We start from the raw sequence: 23,770 nt of genomic DNA, 5'->3' as shown, positions 1-23,770 counted from the left end.
GTGAGCCAGGCGGGGGGAAGGGGCGGCTGAGTCACAGAGTCCGGGGAGAGATCGGGGGGGTCCGAGTGAGCCAGGGGACGGGGGACCCAGGGATGGGGTCGAAGCGGGAACTGGGTCTCCGAGCGGCTCCATCCTTGGGGGTCACGGCGGCCGGAGCGGGGGTGGGGGGCGCCCCACGGGCCGCGGGGTGGGGCCGGCGGGCGGCTGAGGGGGAGGAGGCCGGCCCGCCCGCGGCGCCGAAATCTCCCGCGCTCTGGAGCTGGCCCCTCCCCCCAGCCGGGCCTCACGCCCCTCGCCGCGGCCGGGCCCGCCAGCCGGCCCCTCCCGCCACCCCGCGACGCAGCCCGGGCCCCAGCCAGGCCGCGAGGTCCTCGGCCCGCCCCGCCGGGCGGCCGGCCGCGCGCCGCCAGTGACGGCACGGCGGGGTGCGTGGCCAATCGGCGCGGCCCCCGAGGAGGCGGCCTCGGCCCCGCCCCCCGCCCCTCCGGCCAATGAGGCGCCGGCGCCCGCGGCCGCGGCGGGGTGAGGGGTCGCGAGGCCCCGCCCCGCCCTCCCCTTTCGCCTTTGCCCCGCCCTTTCCCGCCCGGCCCCCGCCCGCGCCGCCGCTGGTGCCGGTCCCCGCGCTGGGCCCGCCCCCGCCCCTCCCGCCGGCCGCCGCGCGCCTCACGGCTCGTCTCCCTCCCTCCTTCTCTCTCACGCCTAGCGCAATGGCGGCGGCCGCGGCGGAGCAGCAACAGTTCTACCTGCTGCTGGGAAACCTGCTCAGCCCCGACAATGTGGTCCGGAAACAGGCAGAGGTAAGCGAGCGGCCCCGCGCCCGGCCCGGCCCGGCCCGCCTGTCCCCGCGGCCGCGCAGGCCGGGCCGCCCGGGTGGCGGCCGCGCAGCCCACGTGTGAGGCGCCCGCGGTCCGCGCCGCCCGGGCCTTCCGGCCGTGCAGTCGCCGCGGCCGCCGGTTGCCCCCGGCCGGCCCCGCACACGTGCGGCCGCCGCTGACAGGCGCCGCCGGCGGGCGCGGGCGGGGCGGGGCCGGGCGCCCCTCGCCGCGGCCCGCGGCCCGGGGGCGTCTCCTCCGCGCCCGCGGCCGCCCCCACCCGCCGGCCCCGGCCCGGCCCGCGCCCCGGCCCGCCCGGCCCCCGCCCCTCCGGCGCGCGAGCCCGAGCGCGGCCCGCCCTGCCCCCGCGCGCCCCGGAGCCGGCCGGCCCCCCGCGCGGGCCCGCGCCGGCCGCCGCGCTCCCCGCTCCCCCGGCGGGCGAAGTGGCCCGAGGCCGCTTTCCGAGCAGCCCCCCCTTCCCGGCGCCGCTGCCCTCAGACACGTTTTACTGGGTCTCTGGAGGTTTGTGGGCTCCATAAAAATGGGGTGTCCTGGGACTTCCGTCGTGTCCCTGGGTCGGGGCCGCAGGTTGCAAGTCTTCAGTTTCATTCAGTTTCACCTGAATCTGTTTTTTTCTCCCAAGCACCTCGGGCTTCTGGCCTGCAGATGGGGAGCTGCCGGGCGAGGGTCAGTGTGTGAGTGTGTCTGCGGGGCGCCTGCCGGCCTCGGCGGGCGCACCCCGTCGCCGGGGCGGGGAGGTGCTGTCAGGGCCGGCTCCCCTCCCGCGGTCCGGGAAGCACTTGGAGAGAAGGGCGGGAACTTTCCAGGTCTTCTGAGGGTGTTATCAGCAGCTGACTCCGGGCTTGATTCTGCCTGGAGTGCTTTGCCTCCCGGTGATTGAAGATTTTTACAAGATTCCAAGAAGGATGCTGTTAGATATTTTTATGGAGCCAAAAACTTATTTTACATATAACTGTGGAATTGGGGGACAGGCTCTTTGCTGGACTCCTGGTCTTGTGGGGCTTATAATTGACTTCAAAAATCACAGTGTCCTTACCTCGTATTTTCAGTAGCTTCAGTAGATGCTGGACACCCTTAGTGGTTCTATAAGTGCATCTAATACACTGAAGTTTAGTGCTGTGCGAAAAAGCACTTTAAACACCTATTAAGTTTATTCTGATGAGTTTTGATTTATTTATTAGACATGTAATACGTATTTGGGGTAAAAATTCAAACAGTGCAAGTAGGTTTTTTTTACCCCATTATCCAAAGGTAACCCACTTTTTTTAAGTGTCTTGTGAGTTCTCCCTGAAATACCCTTGCAAGTGTATGTATATGTATGCATTCACCTACTGTGCAGCTTGGGTTTTTCACTCACTGTATTTTCATGTAGCCACATAGGAGTTTTTTCAAGCAGCAGTGTGCTATTCCATAGTGTGAATGTGTTATTTAATCAACCAGTCCCTGATGAATGAACATTGTGATTTCCAGTGTCCTGCTTCTTAAAAATTGCATAGTACATAGGAGTTCAGATGTGTCTTCCAGACTTAACCAGGTTTGTATGTAGAAGACTTAAGGTAGCACTTGTCATTAGAAGTCATGTGCATTTGCACTCCTCTGTGGGATGTGATGATGCCTATAAGGACATTTTGATGCTTTGCGCTAACTGTAGAGATAATTTTTCACCAAAATAAGTTCTTAATCCCAACCCATAATAGAAATTTCCATGTGTTACAAAGTACAGCAGCATTGTAATTAGTAAGCTACTTTAATTCTCCCTCTTTCCTCCAGTTGCTTAAGTCTCTGTTGTCAAGCCTGGTAGGAATCTCTTCTGTTGAACTAAACACCAGTGTCTGGTTTACCTTGAATTCCATTGGTGCCTGTTGTAAATCTTTTATCACTTCCATCACTTTGGGGATATTTAGCAGCATTCAGCACATATTCTCATCGATAACAATTGGAAAAAATACTGTTACTTACTTGGCTTCTTTATTCCTAGTGAGAACATTCAGATATTTTTACTTTGTTAGAATATCCTGAGAATATTCTAATATGTAAAATAATTAATGTAATATGGAATTTTCTTAAATGATCCCAAAAAGGTAAGTGTCAGGGGAAGCTCCCTGCCACCATGTAATAAAGCACGACATTGGTCTGTAAGTAGAGCTTCTTAGAAAGGCAAAATTTTGAAAAAAGAAATGGCTGCAATTAATATTCTAATGTAGTCCCGCCCCCTTTTTTTGGCTTATAAACCTTTACCAGGTAATCAAACTAAATTATACAACAAATATAGGGAGGGAAATTGAACTGAAGAATTTGCAAAGGCTCAGTAACTATCTTTGTAATTTACTCAGTCGAAATAAAAATTTTGACACAAAAATGCTAAACTGTTAACTGAGGTTACCTGTATTCAAAATTGAAATCAAATACAGTAAAACATTTATTGCTTTATAGTTGAAATCAAAAAAGGACTTTAAAAGTTTTTTTTTTTTTTAAAGTTACAGAACTTTTCCACTCTATATGTCATTTGGTAGGATTTATGTGTGTGTATATTTTATCTTCAAGGATATTTCTCTTTAGCTCTACAAGAGTGTTTCTGGTATTTGAGGAAATTATTTAAATGCCTTCAACATACTATAATTAACATTGAATAAACAATTGAATAATTGATGAGTAATCAAAAATTCAATGGTATTCATGACTAGACATTTTTATATAACATAGCTAAAGTATTTTCTTAATCATCCGCATGGGTTTCGTGTATTATTTCCCATTGACTTTGTTCTTCATTGATTATAATATAGAACTTCACTAGTGAGATTTGGAGGATAATGTATTGGAAAATATACCTGATTTTTGAGAACTATGTTGAGGATCTTAAATAGGTAAAGTGGTTTGTCTCTTCTTTTACCTTTTCATGTAAAAGTGGGCACCCATAATTATTTGTGGAATGAGGGCGATTAGTACATATTAGCATTTCTCCTTTGTGGGTAGGAAAAGGGGCTGAGGTGAAATCTTTACATTTTGTGCTTGCGTGTGGTGGAATCAAATGGAATTGGCTTTTTATTTGCCACTTGCTACATTAGTCAAATTCATTGAACCCGGTTAGGTTAGTATTAGGTATATTAGAATTATTCTTTATGTTTGCTATACTCTGATGTGTTCCATGCTTGGAATACAAAGAGGAAGAGATACTATCCCAGTCTTTGTGAAACTCAGTCTGTTCAGGTTTCAGAAAAAGTTGCACTTTTGATTTTAAGTGTACATTCTTTTTTCTAAACTATTGCCCTGGCCAATGGTGTGGTGCAGATGTAATGCTATATCTGGATTGCCACAGTGAAACATATCTGGTGGGGAGAACCCTCTCTCAGGTCACTCAGACATCTGACTTGACTTTGGATTCATCCTGCCATTGACTTTGGATTGGTCGTGGAGTAGAGTTTAATATTTGACATGATGTTTAGCAGTCTTTAGCAGAAGTAGCATTGTATAGCTATCACAATGATAATCCCAGCTGAGCAAGGGTGGAGAGCCTCAAATTTATAACAGGCCTCTGGGAGTGATATTCTGGTAGAGAATTTTATTTTCCAAAACTTGTTTTAGTCCCCTGGAAATTTAAGTGTTAAACATTCATAGCATCTACAGATAAGCAAAGGCACAAGGATTAAAAACACATTTATTGTACTGTGAGACTGCTTAAATGGAAAAGATGTACCGGCTTTTGGGTTGCTTTGATAAAGATTAAGTGAAAAATCTCAAGGTACATATCCATTTTTGCAATCATCTTATGAATAGCTTTACATAAATTATCTCATTTCTGGATAAATAAATTCAGACCATCTTCTCTCCTCAGCTGTGAATGCTTCTTGTCACAGTTTTCAACATTGTTGTGATCCTGTGTGTGTATGTACTTGGGAGGAACTTGAGGTTATCAGTAGATTTTGAATTCTGCTTTCTCCCGAATTTATTCTCCAGATTGAGATACTTTTGAGAAGCTTAAAAACTGTGTGGCACTGCATCCATCAGCTGTTGAGTGGAGTCAGCCCCCAGGGGGTAACCCATAGAGAACATTCAGTGCCCAGAGATTTTGAATTGGCCCCAGTAGACCAGAGTTTTTCCTACTACTTCTTATCTGTGATCTTGAGCAAGTCTTTTAACTCCTGAGCCTTTCTTTATTGGTCAATATTGAGGGAGCTATGGAGCATTTAGTAACAGGTGTAAAGTAGGTGTGGATTCAAAGAAACCCAGTTTCCCTCTCTCTTGTCCTTGTCACTTGTGACCAGAGACCCCCAGGTAGACTGTTGGCATGGTAGAGCAGACAGGCTCTTTAAACTTAAACATGTTATCTACGTTAGACCCTCAGAGGGTATATGAGTGTGAACTATCTAAGAAGCTTCATGGGGAAAACAATTCCATATGTACTTACAGTAATGATTTCTTTTCTATAGCAAAACACTGCCATTGTTGGACTTTAATGTCATATGAATTATGCTGCTCTTCAGCTTATTTTGTAGACAGCATGTACTTAGGTCTTATTTTTTGACCCACTCTAACAATGATTGCTGTCAGCTTTTTATTGTTAGCCTATTTGCTCTGAAATGTGTCCTAAGTCACCAAAAATCCTAAGTTTCTAAATGTAAAATAATAATAAAGGATATTAAAATCTCCTGGCCAAATTTCTCTTGGCTGTTTGTTTACATATATAATATTGTATGGTTTCAGGATAATCCTTACTTGAAAGAAAATGTAGCTTAAAATTTTTGAATAGTCTTCGCTCTGTGGCTTGTTGCTTCCTTTGAGGTCTGTCTCAGGTGGCTGTAAGTAGCAGTAATTTGAACCAATTCTACATTAGCTGGTCTAAAAAATGTTAGGATAAGCAGTTTTCTATGAGGTAAGCCATGTGAGCCCTTAGTTTGCAGCATGGTCGTTCAATTCACATAACAGTTTTGAGGCCTGATGTTTTGTTATACACAGGAGCCGAAGTTGGGGAGATATACACATACATTAGGAAAATCTGTTTAAGAAACCAAGACAGGAAAGAACTTAATAAGTGACTCCTTGAATATCCTTACCTAATCTATATGGAGTATATATTTTATGTCACAGGAGAAAATTTTAACACCAGACCTAATATGACTTCACACGAAAGCCTTTTCCGCATTATTCAATAGCATTAGCGTATTTCTGACATATTCTAACCTTTAACATTTTTCTTTTTCATGTAGGAAACCTATGAAAATATCCCAGGCCAGTCAAAGATCACATTTCTCTTACAAGCAATCAGAAATACAACCGCTGCTGAGGAGGTACGTATCTGAGAATGTCATTCTTATGAAACCGACTGGGTGTTAAGTGGTGGTCAGAGTGGATGATGAGAAGTGGTGTTTACTGCGTACACATGACCAGACCTTTGAACTTCTTAAAAGGGACTCTGGAGGCGCAATATTTTTTAAGTAAGTACTCTGTATTAAAAATGAGAATTTCTTGGGCCTCCCTGGTAGTATAGGGGTATTAAGTCTCAGTGTTATCACCTCTACAGCCTGAGCTTAATCCCCAGCCAGGGAACTAACCTACATACATGGCGTAGAGACCACTCCTGTCTCGCCAACTACTCCCCGCAGCAGTGTATTTCAGTAAATCCGCCTGTTCTGCTCCCTACTCTGTCTCTGGTGAATCCTCTCACCCCCTGCACCTCTGGCCTATGCCCCAGTTCTAGCAAAAATAATTAAAAAAAAAAAAAAATTGAAAAAGAGAAAAACTTGTAAAATAAAAAAATAATAATTTGGGTTTTTTTTTTTCCCCAAGTAAGATGATGTACCCAAGGTATTAAAAGTTAATGGCTTTCAAATAATTACCTAAAAATTCTAAACTTTATTTCCCCACCCATAAGAAATTTCCCCTTACTTCTAAAAGAGAAAATTTATTTCATTCAGTGTTTTCGTTGTTGCTAAATGTTTCTGAAAACAATATTTTTTTCGGCTATCTTTAAAATCTTTATGCTTATAACTGTCTCTAGGTAATGAAGAATGTGTGCTAAAGATGTTTAGGGACAAAAGACATTATTCTCATGATTTTTAGCAGGTTACTAGTTACTGAACCAAATTCAAGTTTATAGTTTGTTCTTTTCTATACATTTAACAGCTAATTTATTTTTCTTTCCAGAAATAATATTCCCATATTTGTTGAATGTGAATTCATTACTCTCTTTTTTTGGAAAAGGTGTCAAAATACTTAAGAAAACTTAACCCACCTAAGAAACATTGTATTTAGAATTTGTAAAAGTGAGACTTTTTGCTAACAAACAAACTATATGTAAGATGCTTTTATTAACACAGGATGGAAATGAAGTCACACTAAACTTCTATGTAGTATTTTGCCTTATTTCTAGTCAGTCAGTTTAAATTGGTAATTTGATGTTCTGTTAACACCTGAAAAGCAGTATAAAGTGCTCCAGTGTTTAATAGATAATAAAAGGTGCATCTTTGCCTTTGTAACATACTCATTCTTTAAGTCAAAATGAATGTCAGCTACAAAGAACAAATCTATGTAAGGTAACTTAAATCTCTAAAATTAATTGACTTCTAATTCTTGAAGATGTAAGTTAGCTGTGAAACAAATTTTAATGCCAAGAATAAAATGAATATTAAATTTTATTTTTTTAAACTTACTAAACCCTATTTAAATCTAGATTTGATTTAAGAAGTAGATGATTTGTGAAATAGCCTTAAAATCTTAGACTTCATAGTTATCAGTGTGGGAGAATTGTTCAAATTTAAACACTTTGAATTCTTTCTGTACATAAATTTTTTAAACTTCACATTCTACCGAAAGTAATTTAGATTTCTCAGTGAAAACCAAACAGAGGACAAAATTGACATTTTATTTGTAGTAGCTGAACTGTTTATGTTGTTCACCATCTTACTTATAGTCACAATGATTAACCACAACCCAATAAAAGATTGTGAAAATTTAATATTTTAAATGAATTGATTTAATTTGTTAAGATTTTTAGAATGCCATTTGTCGTGACTTCTCTTGATAATTTGAAGAAATATACAGACATAGCCTAACTTAAATGTTATACAAATTTGAAAATGTGATAAGAATATACACAGGGAGAAGTATTAGGAACTGGTGGTGTTTTGCGTGAATGAATCATAAAGATAAATGGATTTGATAGAATTTTATCTAAGATGCCAATGAACTAGCATTTGTTTTTCTCCAAAGAATGCATTAAAAACAGGAGTTAAGTACAGTTTTATCATTGCTAAGATATGTGTTCCTGTTTGAGAGCTAATGTATATGTCTTTTGTTCAGCTATAAACAAAAATAAGTTTTTAGACTAACATGAATAAAAAGTGTTTATGTATTTACCTACTTTAAAAAATTAACTGCTTTTGAAATTAATTGTATAGATAGAGAAGTAAAATACTTCAAGGAAGAGTGAATCTGGTTTTTTGAAATTTTTTTCTCTAATAAGGTAACAAATTATTAACAATGTTTATTTATAGGCTAGACAAATGGCTGCTGTTCTCCTAAGACGTCTTTTATCGTCTGCATTTGATGAAGTTTATCCAACTCTTCCTTCTGATGTTCAAACTGCCATCAAAAGTGAACTACTAATGATTATCCAAATGGAAACACAGTCTAGCATGAGGAAAAAAATTTGTGATATTGCTGCAGAGCTAGCCAGGAATTTAATAGGTATGTATGCAAATTTATTATTGTATTATAGAAGAAAGAGTATATCCCTCTTTGAAAATCTTTCTGGAGGAAGATTAATGAGTATTTGAGTACCATTAGAGAGTAGTTATGGATTGTGCAGTTGAGTCAAAAATTGGCAATATTTGTAAAATGCACTTACAACATTTACCTGTTGATGTTCAAAACATTCATTCAGAGAAATAATTTTGTAGTTTGCCTGAAAATTGTCAATTTTATTTCCCCCTTAATCTGTTAAATTTTCAAAGAAGTCTAATACATGTATTTTGTAGACTTGTCAATGGAATTAGAAATGAGGTGCTTTTGCTGTTAATTAGTATGTTTATAAAGGTGCACATATGCTGTTATATATATCATAAAATACCCAAAAACATTTATTTTTAAAGTTTGAATTAAAAGTGCCCCTTACCAGCTTTTAAATTCTTTTTGGTCACATCAAAATTATTAATAATGTAATTGACAAGCTTTTTTGTTTGTTTTTTTGACATTCTTATTTGTGATTTTAAATTATTGGACAGTTTGAATGGTTGAAGAGAATACCTCGCCCACTTGAGGGCTGACCAGGAGAACAGTGCCTGTTGTGCTTAATAAATAATGACACTGACATTTTAGTCTCAGCTACCGACATGCCGAAGCTCTTTTTAAGTTTTCAAATCTGAAAGGAGAAAATTATGTAGGTGACATTGTTTCTAATTCAAAATCACTTAGTAATGGAAACATAGCCAAGATTTTTCAGAGTGCTTCCTCCATTTGTTAATACCTATGTAAGCACACCAGTCTTTCAGAAAATTTCAGCAAATATTGGGGAAAGTTTTTTAAGTATGGTAACTCATCTGTAATTCCTACAACGTTTTTATTCTTTATAACAGTATAACCAGTGAGTCTCTCAACTGGTACAATGGATTTTTGTGGTTGCTTTTTCTTACTGCAGAATATTAAAAAATGTATTATAAAGTCTTATTTAAAAAAGTTAGTACATAGATAACATCCTGTACTATTTAGAACTGCATCCGTACTGCTGTGGACTCAGGGTTCTTGTATTTTACCAGTTTGAAAGTGATAATTACTTTGGTTTCAAGATCTAGTCACCAAATACTAGCTTTGCCTGCATTTTAAATTCTTTACTAGCAGTTGTACCTAACAGTCAAAGATTCAACCTGTCATATTGTAGGGTTCGCTTTTTCTCCATATCTAGCTACAGCTATCACCTACTCTTCCGTAGCCCAGCACACAGGATTGCTTTTCATAAGGTGATAGTGATGCCATTTTTTATGTTAAAGCTCTTATTTTAGGGGAATTTTTTTTTAAATATGGAGCAAGTTAACGTTTTCTACTACTGCGTATTTTGAATACAACTTAATGAAATGAAAGGATTCACCCTTGATGTCTGAAGTTTTAACTTGACCATTTTACACCTGGATTTCTTTACTTTTAGATGAGGATGGCAACAACCAGTGGCCTGAAGGTTTGAAGTTTCTTTTTGATTCAGTCAGCTCTCAAAATATGGGGCTTCGGGAAGCTGCCCTTCACATTTTCTGGTATATGCATTGATAATTTTTTTTTTTTTTTAATTTAATGTTATGAATGCCCAAAGCTTTAATTCATTGTTTTAGTCTAACTTAAATACTTAGCACAGTGCCTTTAGATAAACTTTATATTTGTGTTGAAAGTAAAATTGAAAAAACACATAGCTTTTTATTTTATATTGTGATCTTTTTGTGCACAAGTATCCTTCGCCATTTTATCTCTTTGCTTTGTCCTTTTTGAGTCTGTAAAAAATTCTGGGATGACTTCTTTATTTGGAGATAGATGCAGTATCAAAATGTAGCTTTCAAAAGCCATTTTAATAATGGTATCTGGAAGAAGAGAAGGAAAATGCTAGTGAATTCCTCTTTGTTTTCTGGGTCTTTTGTGACCAAACTTTATGAAATATATAGTAGATTCCTGTGTATTTGCAAGCAAATATTTCAGATTGAGAATTAAATGATTATCTTAAGAATAGTTTTTGCGGGGCCTTCCTGGTTGCGCAAGGGATTAAGCTATCCGCAGCCACTGCAGCACGAGTTCTATCCCCGGTCAGGGAGCTACCTGCATAGCACAGCAGACCTCTCACGTCTCACCCACTGCTTCCCTCAGCAGTGTATTTCAGTAGATCTGCCTGTTCTTTTCCCCACTCTGTCTCTGGTGAATCCTCTCCCCCCAACACACACACCTCTGGCGTGTACCCCAGTTCTTGTATGTATAAATAAATAAATCTTTTTTTTTAAAAAGAATATTTTTGTGGAACCTTCTTGGTGACGCAAGGAATTAAGTCTAAGCACTCTGAAGCTGTCAGCAGCCACTACAGCATGAGTTCGATCCCGGGCCAGGGAGGTGACCCACATGGCAAGTCAGACCTCTCCTCTCTTGCCTATTGCTCTCCTCAGCAGTGTATTTCAGTCAGTCCGCCTGTTCTGTTCCCCACTCTGCCTCTGGTGAATCCTCTCACCCCCTGTACCTCTGGCCTGCACAGTTCTGCACTTACTATATAATTTATAATTTTTCTGGATCGTAAGGCATTCTTTTAAGCAAGCATCAGAAGAGGGTTAAGTTATATAGTGTGCCTTTTTCTACTTCATAACTTCAAATGTATCTTGTTTATCAGTAATCCTGAGTAGAGAATTAAGTAAAGAATTTTTAGTTGAATTGTTTGCCAAATTTAGAGAACAGCTTGCAATATCTGAATCACCAAATCTAGGAGCTAGGAGCATACTGTTAGAAATTGTGGTCACTGCAGTGAGGAAACTGCAGTTGTTGCCTTGTCCTGCTCTCGAACTCCAGGTCAGCTTCCTATGGAGGCAGTGATAATGATTCAGCACCGGGCCTGGGATGGGTTATGGAGTAGTGTGCACCCAGGTTACCTCTGTTCCCATCGTCATCCTCTCCACTGCTTCCATTCATTCACTTCCCAGAAAGCATTCCTTGGAAGATGAGCATGTTCAACTGTAAGAATTAGTACATATATTTTAGTCCGACATGTTCGATAAGAATATTAAGTACTGATGTAAAAAAGTATTACCTTAATAGAAAAGAAAGCTAGTCATCTTAGTTGACATTTAAGTAAGATACAATGTGGGGATTTTTTAAGACTTCTTTGGATTTTGTTTTTTAGGAACTTTCCTGGAATTTTTGGGAACCAACAGCAGCACTATTTAGACGTCATCAAACGGATGTTAGTTCAGTGTATGCAAGATCAGGAACATCCATCGGTAAATAATTTTAATTAATGTTAACACTAAGTGAATGTAGAATCTAACTTGATTAAAAAAATTCATCTTAAGAAAACTTGAACTTGAATCCATCAAAAATTTCTCATGTTTTACATTGTTTACTCTTCATTTTAGATCAGGACATTATCTGCTAGAGCTACAGCTGCATTTATTCTTGCAAATGAGCATAATGTTGCTCTGTTCAAACATTTTGCAGACTTGTTACCTGGATTCTTACAGGTAAGACAACAATACAGATAGGTGATAATTATATCCTTATTGGTTTTCCTGTACTTTACATTCCTTAGAGTTGTCTAATGCACAGGTTTTGGGATATAAAAGTGAAGAAATAAGTAAATTTCTAATCCCCACTGTGCTCACATTTATTGCCTTTGATAGACTCAGTCACTTAAAATTTTAGAGATGTAAATTTTGTCTATAATGCAAGTGATGTAATTGATGCTTATTTTTAAATATATAACCCCATAGGTTAGTTCCATTAATTCAGATAACCTGGGCCTCCCCTGGTGGCGCAGGCGGTTGAGCGCCACACTGTGAAGCTGTCCTCAGCCTCTGCAGCGTGGAGGGTTCAATCCCGGCCGGCCCACGAGAATCCCACATGGCGCAGCAGACCTCTCCTGTCTCACCCACTGCTCTCAGCATTGTTTTTCGGTCATCTGCCTGTTCTGTTCCCTGCTCTGTCTCTGGTGAATCCTCTCACCCACACCCCCACCCTCCGGCGCATCTGGCCTGTACCCCAGTTCTTGTATGCATAAATAAATAAATCTTTTTTAAAAAAAAAAATAATTCAGGGCCTCCCAGGTGGCACAGGCAGTTGAGCACAGCGCTGTGAAGTTGTCCACAGCCTCTGCAGTCCTGGTTCAATCCCCACCAACCATGGAGCAACCCACATGGCGCAGCAGACCTCTCCTGTCTTGCCCACTGCACCCTTCTACAGTGTATTTCAGTCAGTCTGCCTGTTCTGTTCCCCGTTCTGTCTCTGGTGAATCATCTCATCCTCCTGTATATCTGGCCTATACCCCGGTTCTTGTATAAATAAATGTTTTTAAAAAAAGCTTAAAAAATAATAATTCAAATAACGTATGAAATTTAATGTCATTTAATGTCCATTTTACATAAGGAGAAACTAAAGAGGAGAGGATAAGAAATTTCCCCAAGGTCACACAGTGTTGGTGAGTGGTAGAATCATATAGTTCAAACCCAACCTGAACTGTAGTCTTTACTCTTAACCATGGAGTTTCTAAGTGTTTATGTTATAAATAGTTTATGGTTAGTTCACATTATTGAATCCCAAGTATATAAGTAGTTATTTTACAGATAGCTCTTCCTCAGTTGGGAAGTAAAATAAGATGGATAATAGAGATGTCATTTTTTTTTTTTCTGACTTCGAAGATCCCAAACCTCTTTTTATAATGAATATGCTGTAACTTCTCATATACTATACTAAAATGAAATGCCTGGGTAATGTAACTCAGGTACATACACAAGTTTTAAAAGTAACGTGTCGCCCTTAACTACATACAAAGAAGAAATAAAGAGGCAGTAACATGTAATAAATGGCATACTTTTCCATATGTAAATGCTAAGGCAACACTACAGTGAGAGACAAGAGTGGGTAATCTATACAAATGTAATAGCTAAAAATGATCGGAGGTGTTATTAACAAATCAAATACTATGCTTGCTGTTACTGTTGATTTGATTTCCAAAAGTGGTAAAGTTCTGTACAAAACAAAATATGTATTCTTTATTACATAGTATTTAAATATTGGATTGAAACCAGCAGAAAATAATTTGTGAATTAGAGTCTAAAGTTTTTTAATTTTTGTAAGTGTGTCTGACATATATGAACATTTTACATACATTATAGGTTCTTTTTAGTTTGTCATAAGCATTTGTGTCACAGATACACAGGACATTAGTACCCCTGCCATCAGTCATTGTGATGACCAGGAAACACCTGCTGGGAGAAATAGCACGCTGTTTGAGAGCCCCTGGGTCAGAGAGGATTCAGAGGAGCAGGAAAAGGTTCCTACATGATACAGTTGTTAGCATGATTTAGTAGAAACTTTTCTCTCCGTGCCATCAAACTGAAAAGATATTTCAGTGGCAAAACGTTAACTGTTCCATAATTTTGTTTCAATAGGTTATTTATTACCTAGAAATCTTGTTTAAAAGTCAAATTCCAGATTTTTCTTCCTTTGAATTTAGAGTAATTTAAAATATTTGCCAAAACTTAGTGAGCTGTCATTCTGAAATAGGCAATGGTAGATAGAAAATGCTCACTTAACTGCTACACACAGTGCCCCAACTTGATGTCAAAAAGAAATAAATTGGGTGATATTAGATATTTCACATGTATCCCAGGATCTAGTAGTTATGTCTAAAGATGATGAGGATATGGAAATTGGAGGGACAGAGAAAGGGCTGCCTGCCAGGTATAGGGGGAGTTCCTTGAGGTTGTGGTGACTGTAGTTTCATTATTTTGCTTTTACCTTGGATGTCAGTCTTTGTTTTATATGTTTTTAGTTAACAGTAGCCAGAAGGAAGATATACTTGTGGCTGTAGGTAGAATGTTTGCAAAATATAGATTGCTAAGCTATTTAGCAAAAAGTACTCTTTCTCTTGGTGTGACTCTTGAATTCAGACCTTTTTCTTCTGTTTTATCTTTTCTAGGCTGTTAATGACTCTTGCTACCAGAATGATGATTCGGTCCTAAAATCCCTTGTTGAGATTGCAGACACTGTTCCAAAGTATTTGCGTCCTCACTTGGAAGCTACTTTACAGCTAAGTCTAAAGGTAAGCTGAATTCTTTAGTAACTGTTCTGTTTGTTCTCAATTAATCTAAATTATTAAATGTATGCAATTATGCCTTCTTTGTAGTTGTGTGGAGACACTAGCCTCAATAACATGCAACGCCAGCTTGCCCTTGAAGTAATCGTGACCCTCTCGGAGACAGCAGCTGCTATGTTAAGAAAACATACCAATATTGTTGCACAGACTAGTAAGTCAGAGGTCTTTAAATAGTTTGTATTAATGTGGAAAATTTGTAAGGTAGGTTTGGTGATAATTATGTAAATTCACAGATATGCTCATAATGCTATCTTTTCAAAATCAGATGGATCCATGAGCCTGGGAAACTACATTTCTATACACATGTGCACGGCTCCAAAGTGGTGGCTTTGCTGCTGAACCCTCTTAATGCCAGTCATGACTTAGAATTCTTAGAAATAAATCAAAAGAACTTTATGGAGAAAATTGAATAATAGATGGAAAAACTAATAGAAGAATTAAATACTAGCTTTTCTCAATTATGATAGATGGATCCCAAAATTAATGAGGATGAGTATAGGGCTTGGGGTATCCAAAAGTATTTTGACAAAGTAGAGATCTCACCTATCAGCTGTGAAGATTGAATTTGTTGGTGATGTAGGTACAGACAAAAGGGTCTAATAGAGCAAAAAGGTCTAGAAGTAGATTCACCTGGAAACAGAAATTAGATAATTCTTCAAAGATTGTTGTAGAAACTGATTATTTCTGTGGCAAAAAAATAGATCTCAACCTCAAGTACCCTATAAAAGTGAATATTGCTTTGATTAAGCTCCTAAGTAACAAATACATTTTATAAGAGGATTTTTTTAAGACTGAATCATAACCTGTAGGTACAAACATTGCTAAATTGTCAAATGCAAAAAAAGACCAATTTTTTAATCGAGTACACCATTCATGTCTATCCCTTTTAATTAGAAGTTAAAAGATAAGCAGTAGACTGGGAAAGAAAAGTTGTGGTGCACATAATTAACTAAAGTGTCAGTGTCTAGGAAATTCACTAAAGAAATTATAAAAAACTAATGAACACTGCCCAATCTTGATAAAAGTAGATGCCATTCCAGAAATATAGATGGTCAGAAAGTTTGACAATACCAAGTGTGGGTGAAGGTACAGAGCACAGAGGGCAGGGCTATCACCCACAACTCCAGGGCACTTCACAACTTGTGAAATAAAATGGGCCTCCTTTTTAACTTCCTCTGAGAATCCAAGTTCATACTGCCACTATGGAGAGCCATTTTGTGGATTTTAGTAATATTGAAGGTAGTATAACAATTTCATGCCCTACATTAGTCTAGAAGATAAGTAGAAGAATCCATCCAAGCAAATTTTGTGGTAAGAAAAAATTGAGAAACGACCAAAATGTCCATCAGCACAATAGTGCATAGTGTATTTAGCTGAATGTATGTCAAGACAGTGTTGTCAGAGGATACATACAATTTGATACCATCATATAAAAACTCATTAGTATTATATTTTGTATGTAGGTATTAAAAATCTGTAGTTTAAGTATAAAAATAGTTTGGGTTGAGAAACATTGATTATGGTGTTCATCCCTGGTAAGGGGTAGGATTTGGGAAGATTGACTTTTATCCTTCATGTTATTCCTTAGAAAGAACAAGATCCAAGCAAATGTGAATGGGTGAAAATTGAACAAGCTAGATGTTGGTGACCCAAGCAGATAATTTTTTGTCTTACAGAGACAGGAATTCCTATTATAAATCTTAAATTCTTGTTTGTAAATGGTGATATTGAGAAAGTGAAAAATTAGTCTTCGGGTATGAATTAATTATTTACTTTAGTTCCTCAGATGTTAGCAATGATGGTTGATCTTGAAGAGGATGAGGACTGGGCAAATGCAGATGAACTGGAAGATGATGACTTTGACAGGTAATCCCATGCTCCGAGTTCCACTTGGAGGTTCCTGAGGGAATAGAGCGAGGTCAGGTGGCAGTGAGTGTAAGATGACAGACCAACTCTTCACCGCTGGATTCTGTAATCTGAATTCAGTGTTGAAGTGTGGAATGTGGGACATTTAGGTTTTCTTCTGTAGCAAGTTTTGTAAGCGTTTTTAATGGCATAACTATCTTTTGTGCTTGTTCTGACTCTAAACTTTCAAGTCTTTTTTCAAAGTATGTTTAAAAGTATATTTTACAATATGTGTAAAGTTTTAGTGTGATTGGGGCCTCCCCTGATGGCGCAGCGGTTGAGCGCTGGGCTGCAAGGCTGCCTGCAGCCTCTGTAGCGCCTGTTCGTTCCCCAGCCGCCAGCGAGGGCCCCACCAAAAAAAAAAAAAAAGTTTTAGTGTGATTAATGGCTTTGTATGTATAGATCTCATTTATAATAGTTGTTCCTGCACAGTTCCCTATGAAATACCATATTTTCCCAATATAATATAATTTGGACTAGAGAGATGACAAGTGACAAGATTTTTGCACTCTAGGTTACAGAGCACTGGACCTAATTGTCTTACTTGTCTCAATTTAGGGAGGTCTCTTGAATTCAGATTCCTGTAACAGAGTCAATCAAAAAAGAGCAGGAATTACTCCCCTGATAAGGCTGCAGTCAGCTACTGTAACAGATGTTAAATAACCAGGAATTAATCCTATTAAAAATGACTGGTTTCTGGCTTAAGTTCTGTTTTAAGGTATATGAAAGTGATCCTTCACTGGAAATCACCTGTCAGGGCTGAAGAAGTCATACCAGTTTTCTTTTGCCTGGTTCAGTTACTGTAATTGCTACTTCATTGCCTTTAATTTGCCCTGTAAAGCCACATAAATTTATGTAGTTTATGAAACTTTTTTCTGATTCTAGATGAATGAGATTTTCTTATTATCTATGAGTAATTAACCATAAATATATTTTTAAGATGAGTTTGCATCTAAAAACCTTTGTAAAGATCACTTCAGTAATCTTCATAGAACTGTTAGAGATTGTACATATGACAAATGATGAATCTTGCAGTTCTAAGATAGTACAAAAGTTTTTATGCCCAAATTTCTTCAGTTTACAGTGAAAACACTAAAAATGAGTTTTGCCTGTACATGCTTTTTAGGAGTGCACCTCTTTAAAGGTAAATAAAATGACAGCAAGAGAAAACCAGTTACTCTCTTTATACCTTTAAGAGTTCCATGTTCTGTTCATTGATCAATTTAAAGGGTACATCTCCAGGAAATGAGATAACACAGTGCTCTTCTAGCAACTCTGCTCATGCCTCAGTCTTGAGGTTAGGCTGTGGGGGCAAGATTAAGGAAAATGTCTTAAAAAATAAGATTCAGACATAGGACATTTTAAACCGTGGTAAATCATGATTAAAAAAAAAAGTATTTGCACTCCCCTCCTTTAAATCTAGAACTTTTAGCTCACATTACACACATTCAAAAGACTGCTTATATTATTCTTTTCAATGCTGTTCTGTAATCTGAATTTAAACATTGTTTAGAATTATGTCTGCGGTATACTACTCTTGGATATGTTGAATACATAATTTTTTGCTTGCCTGTAGCAATGCAGTTGCTGGTGAGAGTGCTTTAGACCGAATGGCTTGTGGACTTGGTGGAAAGCTGGTTCTACCCATGATAAAGGAACATATTATGCAAATGCTTCAAAACCGTAAGTTATCCTACAAATGCTAGAATAATGCAGTATGACTTTCTAAATCTTAATTACTGACAAGCACTTAGAATATGCCTGAAAACTAGTCTGCCTATCTATAGTCTGTTTAACCTAACTTTTACTTAAAATGATAACGTTCTAGGGCCTCCCCTGGTGGTGCAGCGGTTGAGCGCTGGGTTGCGAGGCTGCCCGCAACCTCTGCAGCACCAGTTCTATCCCCGGCCACCAGTGAGGGTCCCACCAAAAAAAAAAAAAAGGATCCCACCCCAAATTTTTTTGTTAAATAAATAACATTCTATTCATCTTTGGCACCACTGAGTCTAAGTTTGTACAAGTCAACCAGTTACCGATGTTTCTCCACTGATGGACAGTTTTTCAAATAGATTTTTTTGTGTATGAAGTAGTGATTTATAATGAATTGAACTTGGCAAAGGTCTTTCTATGTGGTATTGAACTCAGTAAAGATTTGTTGTTGCTAAATGTGACTTTGAGCAAGTCTTTTTAGCACCTTGGGCTCCCTGTCTGGAGAGAAATGATGCTTGCCCTACATTCATCAGTGTATGACCCAAAATTCTGTTGTTTGCAGTAAGCCTCCGGGGGAGCATTTCTTACTTTAAGTAATTGATTTAAATACTGATTAGCTCTTTGCTTCCATGTTGCCTTTTAACTTTTAGAAGAGAAATAGTTATGTGCAATAACCTCCCTCATAATAGAAACTGTCCAGTCAGGCACTTTTTCTGTCCATATTCCTAAGAGCTATATTAAAATATTTCCATATTTTCCCAAAAAAGGCTGTACTTCTAAATACTGGAATGACTTGTTTGTAGTGTCTAATTGCTATTCTCTTAATGTGTAACTCTTTCATAGCTGACTGGAAATACCGGCATGCGGGGTTAATGGCCTTATCTGCCATTGGTGAAGGATGTCACCAGCAAATGGAAGGAATTCTAAATGAGATAGTAAATTTTGTTTTGCTTTTTCTTCAGGATCCTGTAAGTACTCATAGACATTTGATTCACAGTTAGTATCATAGTTTCCCTTGGGAAGCCATTGCCTTTGCTAATACACAGGAACATTATTTCAGCATCCCCGAGTAAGATATGCAGCCTGTAATGCTGTGGGACAGATGGCTACAGATTTTGCACCTGGCTTCCAAAAGAAATTTCATGAGAAGGTAAGTCAGAAGCCTCTCAAATACTCAATTATATATGAAGAAGGGTGGTGCTGCAGAATGCATATATGTACAATCTAATTTCACAGGTGATTGCAGCACTGCTGCAGACCATGGAAGACCAGGGCAATCAGCGAGTGCAGGCCCACGCAGCCGCCGCTCTCATTAACTTCACTGAGGATTGCCCTAAGTCCTTACTCATCCCATATCTAGACAATTTGGTGAAACATCTGCACTCCATTATGGTACTTAAACTTCAAGAGGTAAGTTTCAAGATCTTTAAGCCTCTTCTTTAGAAATTAATTTAGGTTAATTTTATGGGTAAGACCTGGAGAAAGAGGTGCTTTTCAGCATGGCTTTAAAGAATAAGCAGTTAATAGGAGAACATTTGAGATTATTCTAAGCAGAATAATTCAGACTTGATCAGAGAAAGGGTTAGTACTGGAATTGGAAAAAATTCAGCCTTAAGGTTAGGTAAAACCAACATGAATTGTCTTGAAAACAAGGCAAAATTATTTTTGAACTGATACATTTAAAATTAGAAGAACTATTTTATGTTCTTAACTGCTGCAAGAAATCATGGTGATATCATTGTAGGAAACTCACATGGTAGCTTTGTGAGGCATAAGCAAAAAAAGGAGATTTAGGGCAAGACCCATCATACAGTTATTCTGGGAGCCTGGGTGGTACTAGGAGAAATTATGGGAGGAAGACGATTGTAGAGGACACTTCTTTAAAGCAATACTTTTCTGCCAGTTTGAGTTTTAAAAGATGAGAAGTAAAAAATGTTGACCACCATTATTCTAACCTTGGTGACAGAAATAGAGAAAATATGGAAAGAGAATATCCGTTTTGCTTTAATTATATGGAATTTTTTAAATAAAGCCTGGTCATCTGAACAGGTTTATTGTTATGGCGTAAGCAGTACAACCTAAAAACAGTTGAATGTTGTTAATTTTCTCCTCTATATAATATGACAGCCCAAAACACAAATAGTGGGAACAAATAAGGGAAAAATTGGTAAGAATAGGCATTGAACAAAAATTTTAACAGCAGTCAGATACATGCTGGAAAGTTAACTACTTTGAGATAAGGCAAAAATAAGTAAGGAGCACTATGTTGACAGAAAAGAGCCCATATAAATAGTTCAATGGGAATTCTTAAATTTGTCCAAAACCTGTCATCTCCAGTCTAACTTTTGGAGGGTGGTCTCAGCTTGCTATTCAGAGAAGCTTTTGAAGGGATTACTTCTTCCAATTTCTCATTATGGATCTATTTTGTGTGTCTTCCTTCTAGTTGATTCAGAAAGGCACCAAGTTAGTTTTGGAACAAGTTGTGACATCTATTGCATCAGTTGCAGATACTGCAGAGGAAAAATTTGTCCCATACTATGACTTATTTATGCCATCACTAAAGCATATTGTTGAGAATGCAGTTCAAAAGGAGCTCAGACTTCTCAGAGGAAAAACTATTGAATGCATCAGCCTCATTGGTCTGGCTGTTGGGAAGGAAAAAGTAAGTGGCTTGTATTGAATGGATTGTATGGAATTTGGCTGTGGAGGCACTGAGAGTAATGGAGGGACCCTCCTCTGACAAATGGTGTTTAGATGCTCATTTTTTTCATCATCCTGTCCTTTAATATATAAATTATTGTCTTCCCTTTTTTTAATCATTGGGATTTAATGCAGTTTTGCTCTTGAAACCTCTTCCTTTACACATCTACATTCTGTCTCTTGGGAATTTTCTGAGGTTCAAAACCTATCATCCAAAATGAGTTTACTTTTACTCATTTCAACATGTGTTTAGAAACATTCTACTTGCTTTGCTGTTAATCCAAAAAGCAATCCATATGCGTATAGCCCCTTCAAGAAATAATTAGCAGGGGCCACTAGTCAGTGTGTTTTTCTTCCAAGTCAGCATCTCATGGTTGTCAAAACTAATCCCAAACAAGTTCCTATGTTGTCAGCCTCTTACATTCTGAATCCCATAGATCCTCTCTGCTTGGTCTCCTCTAAAGCCAGCACTAGTATTAACTTATAAATTGTTTTCTGTGGGACACTGAGAAACTAACCAATAAAACATTTCTATTTCCATACTCTATATCTGTCTTTCAGATTATCTTGGAAATACTGCCTGTTTATGCAATGGAGATTGCATACACAGTTAGATGAAATCAGTTTTACAAAATGCAAAATTTTCTTACTGGGTTTGGATTGTCCTTCTGTTGCTAAAAATATATATAAATCATAAGATGAAATTTGATGCCCTTAGAAATATTTTTATACTACACTTTAGCTTGACCCTCACTGCAAATATATTTATCTGGGATGAGCACTCAGTTCTTTGCAATGTAGATGAAACTTTTTCAAGATATTTGTGGGATTATGACCCATGTGGGAATTGTAATCTATTGGGATAAATTTTGTAAACAAAGTTGAACCTCTCTGATCTGAAATACATGAGTGATCCTGGTGTTGATTTCCACAAATTTCTTCTAGTTCATGCAAGATGCATCAGATGTAATGCAGCTATTGCTGAAGACCCAGACAGACTTCAGTGATATGGAAGATGATGATCCTCAGGTAAAGCAGCCTTCATGCACTCTGCTCCATTTAGGAGTTTTGGATAGTGCAAGTTAAATGTACTAAGAAAAATTTGGGTGATGGGTATCTTGAGAGAATAACAAGCCCTGTTTCAGAGACATTCTTACCTGGGTCCCCTTATACTTTTCATGCCCTTTTTTTCCCTCAGTCCCTTGCAGATACTGCCTTTCCTGACTCTCACCTCATAGCTGCTCTTGAGGGTCCTATGCTAGTCTCTGTTACTTCCTTCCTCCCCTTGAGCTGTGTTGTTCACAATCATGGCTTCAGTTTTCCTGTGGTGCTTGTGACTTCCAGATAGCCTCTGAGTTCAGAGATCATTTATTCCAACCACTTACTAGATAACTCCATTTGGATGCTTCCTGGCCCTTTGAAAGCCATATGACTTCCGCTTCTGTCAAAAGAAAAAGAAATGCAGAAACCCAGTGGTTTTAGTCTCTCTCTGCATGTGAACAAACATACCTTCACATTAGAAAGAACCCGCCCCCACCAATCTGGCTAACTCACTCACAGTTCACATCCTTTATAAGTCTCCAGGGTATGGGTACTTAAGGCACCATTGTGATAACATCGTAAATGTCTGTCATAATCTAAAGTTTATAATGCCTGACCTGTAACAGGCACTGGTTAATTGTTGGATTAAATTTTGATCTTACCCAACCACATTGTAGTTGTTTCCCCCATTACTTGAATAGGAAAAGAGTAAGTAGTATGGAGTGTGATAAACAGCATGTACAGGTTTTTGCTTTCTTTGCACAATAGTATATAAATATGCATGTTTTTTATATGTACGGAGATATAAAGTCCAGAAGGATATTAATAAATTGCTAGAAGTAGAGAGCTGAGAGGAATTGGGCACTCTAAAGACTGTGCCTACCTGTCCACCTTTGTTTCAGCGAGCAGTAGAGTGCTTGCCATGTGGAACACACCTAGTACATAATTTGTGGTGTGAATGGGCTTTATTTTTACACTTAAATTTATTTAGTTTTTTTTTTGATTTTTAAATTAATAGGAATGGGGAGTTTGTGTATAGCTATGGATGCGCATATGCAAGTGAGGCAGACAAGATACATAGTTACTGCAAAGTAAAAATCACTTTGTGCGTTACAGGCACAGTGAACCATACCAGTTTCTTTGTAGGTGATTTGCAGGTGAGAGGCCTTAAAGTATACCCCAGCCGCTTGCACAGAAAATTGAAACACTAATCATGGCCTCTCTGGTGGTGCAAGGGGTTAAGACGCAGCACTGTGAAGCTATCTGCAGCCACTGCAACACAGGTTCGATCCCCAGCCAGGGAGGTGACCCACACAGTGCAGCAGACTGCTCATGTCTCACCCGCTGCTCCCTTTAGCAGTGTATTTCAGTCAGTCTGCCTGTTCTGTTCCCCACTCTGTCTCTGGTGAATCCTCTCACCCCCACACCTCTAGCCTGTACCCCAGTTCTTGTATGCATAAATCTTAAAAAAAAAAATTGAGAAAGGGATGTTTTGTCTCTTGGATGTTGATAAATGTTCATTAAATGGAATGCTAGGTAGTAGGGAAACAAAGTGAAGTAGAAAATGTTCTAGAAAACAGTGTCAAGGTGAGATACTACAACTGAAACCTGTGCACCTTCATAAACTAATATTACCTCAGTAAAAAAAAAAGTCATGGCAGTTATTTATGAAGAGAATGAAAACTAGAAATTGTTTTTAAATTCATTATTGTTTCTGAACATTTTATGGCCTTAGAAAATGCACTTAGGGCCTCCCCGG

General features: G+C 39.1%; 1 protein-coding gene across 2 annotated transcripts in view; it reads left to right on the top strand.

The window, feature by feature from the left end:
- IPO5 (importin 5) overlaps positions 1 to 23,770 on the top strand; it is a 40,854-nt gene that overhangs the window by 4,926 nt on the left and 12,158 nt on the right. The window contains exons 2-16 of one of the 2 annotated variants that reach the window (XM_037528767.2): positions 704 to 797; positions 6,038 to 6,118; positions 8,324 to 8,516; positions 9,970 to 10,072; positions 11,686 to 11,782; positions 11,918 to 12,022; positions 14,479 to 14,601; positions 14,686 to 14,806; positions 16,434 to 16,521; positions 18,137 to 18,243; positions 19,114 to 19,238; positions 19,331 to 19,420; positions 19,507 to 19,680; positions 20,714 to 20,932; positions 21,916 to 21,999. In XM_037528767.2, the coding sequence (XP_037384664.1) occupies positions 708 to 797; positions 6,038 to 6,118; positions 8,324 to 8,516; positions 9,970 to 10,072; positions 11,686 to 11,782; positions 11,918 to 12,022; positions 14,479 to 14,601; positions 14,686 to 14,806; positions 16,434 to 16,521; positions 18,137 to 18,243; positions 19,114 to 19,238; positions 19,331 to 19,420; positions 19,507 to 19,680; positions 20,714 to 20,932; positions 21,916 to 21,999 (1,800 nt within the window). In that variant the 5' untranslated portion in view covers positions 704 to 707. The remainder of the gene's footprint in view (positions 1 to 703; positions 798 to 6,037; positions 6,119 to 8,323; positions 8,517 to 9,969; positions 10,073 to 11,685; positions 11,783 to 11,917; positions 12,023 to 14,478; positions 14,602 to 14,685; positions 14,807 to 16,433; positions 16,522 to 18,136; positions 18,244 to 19,113; positions 19,239 to 19,330; positions 19,421 to 19,506; positions 19,681 to 20,713; positions 20,933 to 21,915; positions 22,000 to 23,770) is intronic. The other variant, XM_037528768.2, reaches the window with a different exon arrangement.

The sequence above is a fragment of the Talpa occidentalis genome, unplaced genomic scaffold (genome assembly GCF_014898055.3).
Source record: "Talpa occidentalis isolate TD23 unplaced genomic scaffold, MPIMG_talOcc4v2.1 talOcc4.5, whole genome shotgun sequence".
Taxonomy (NCBI): Eukaryota; Metazoa; Chordata; class Mammalia; order Eulipotyphla; family Talpidae; genus Talpa; species Talpa occidentalis.
The sequence above is the reverse complement of the archived record's forward strand: the minus strand, read 5'-3'. Positions and strand labels throughout refer to the sequence as shown.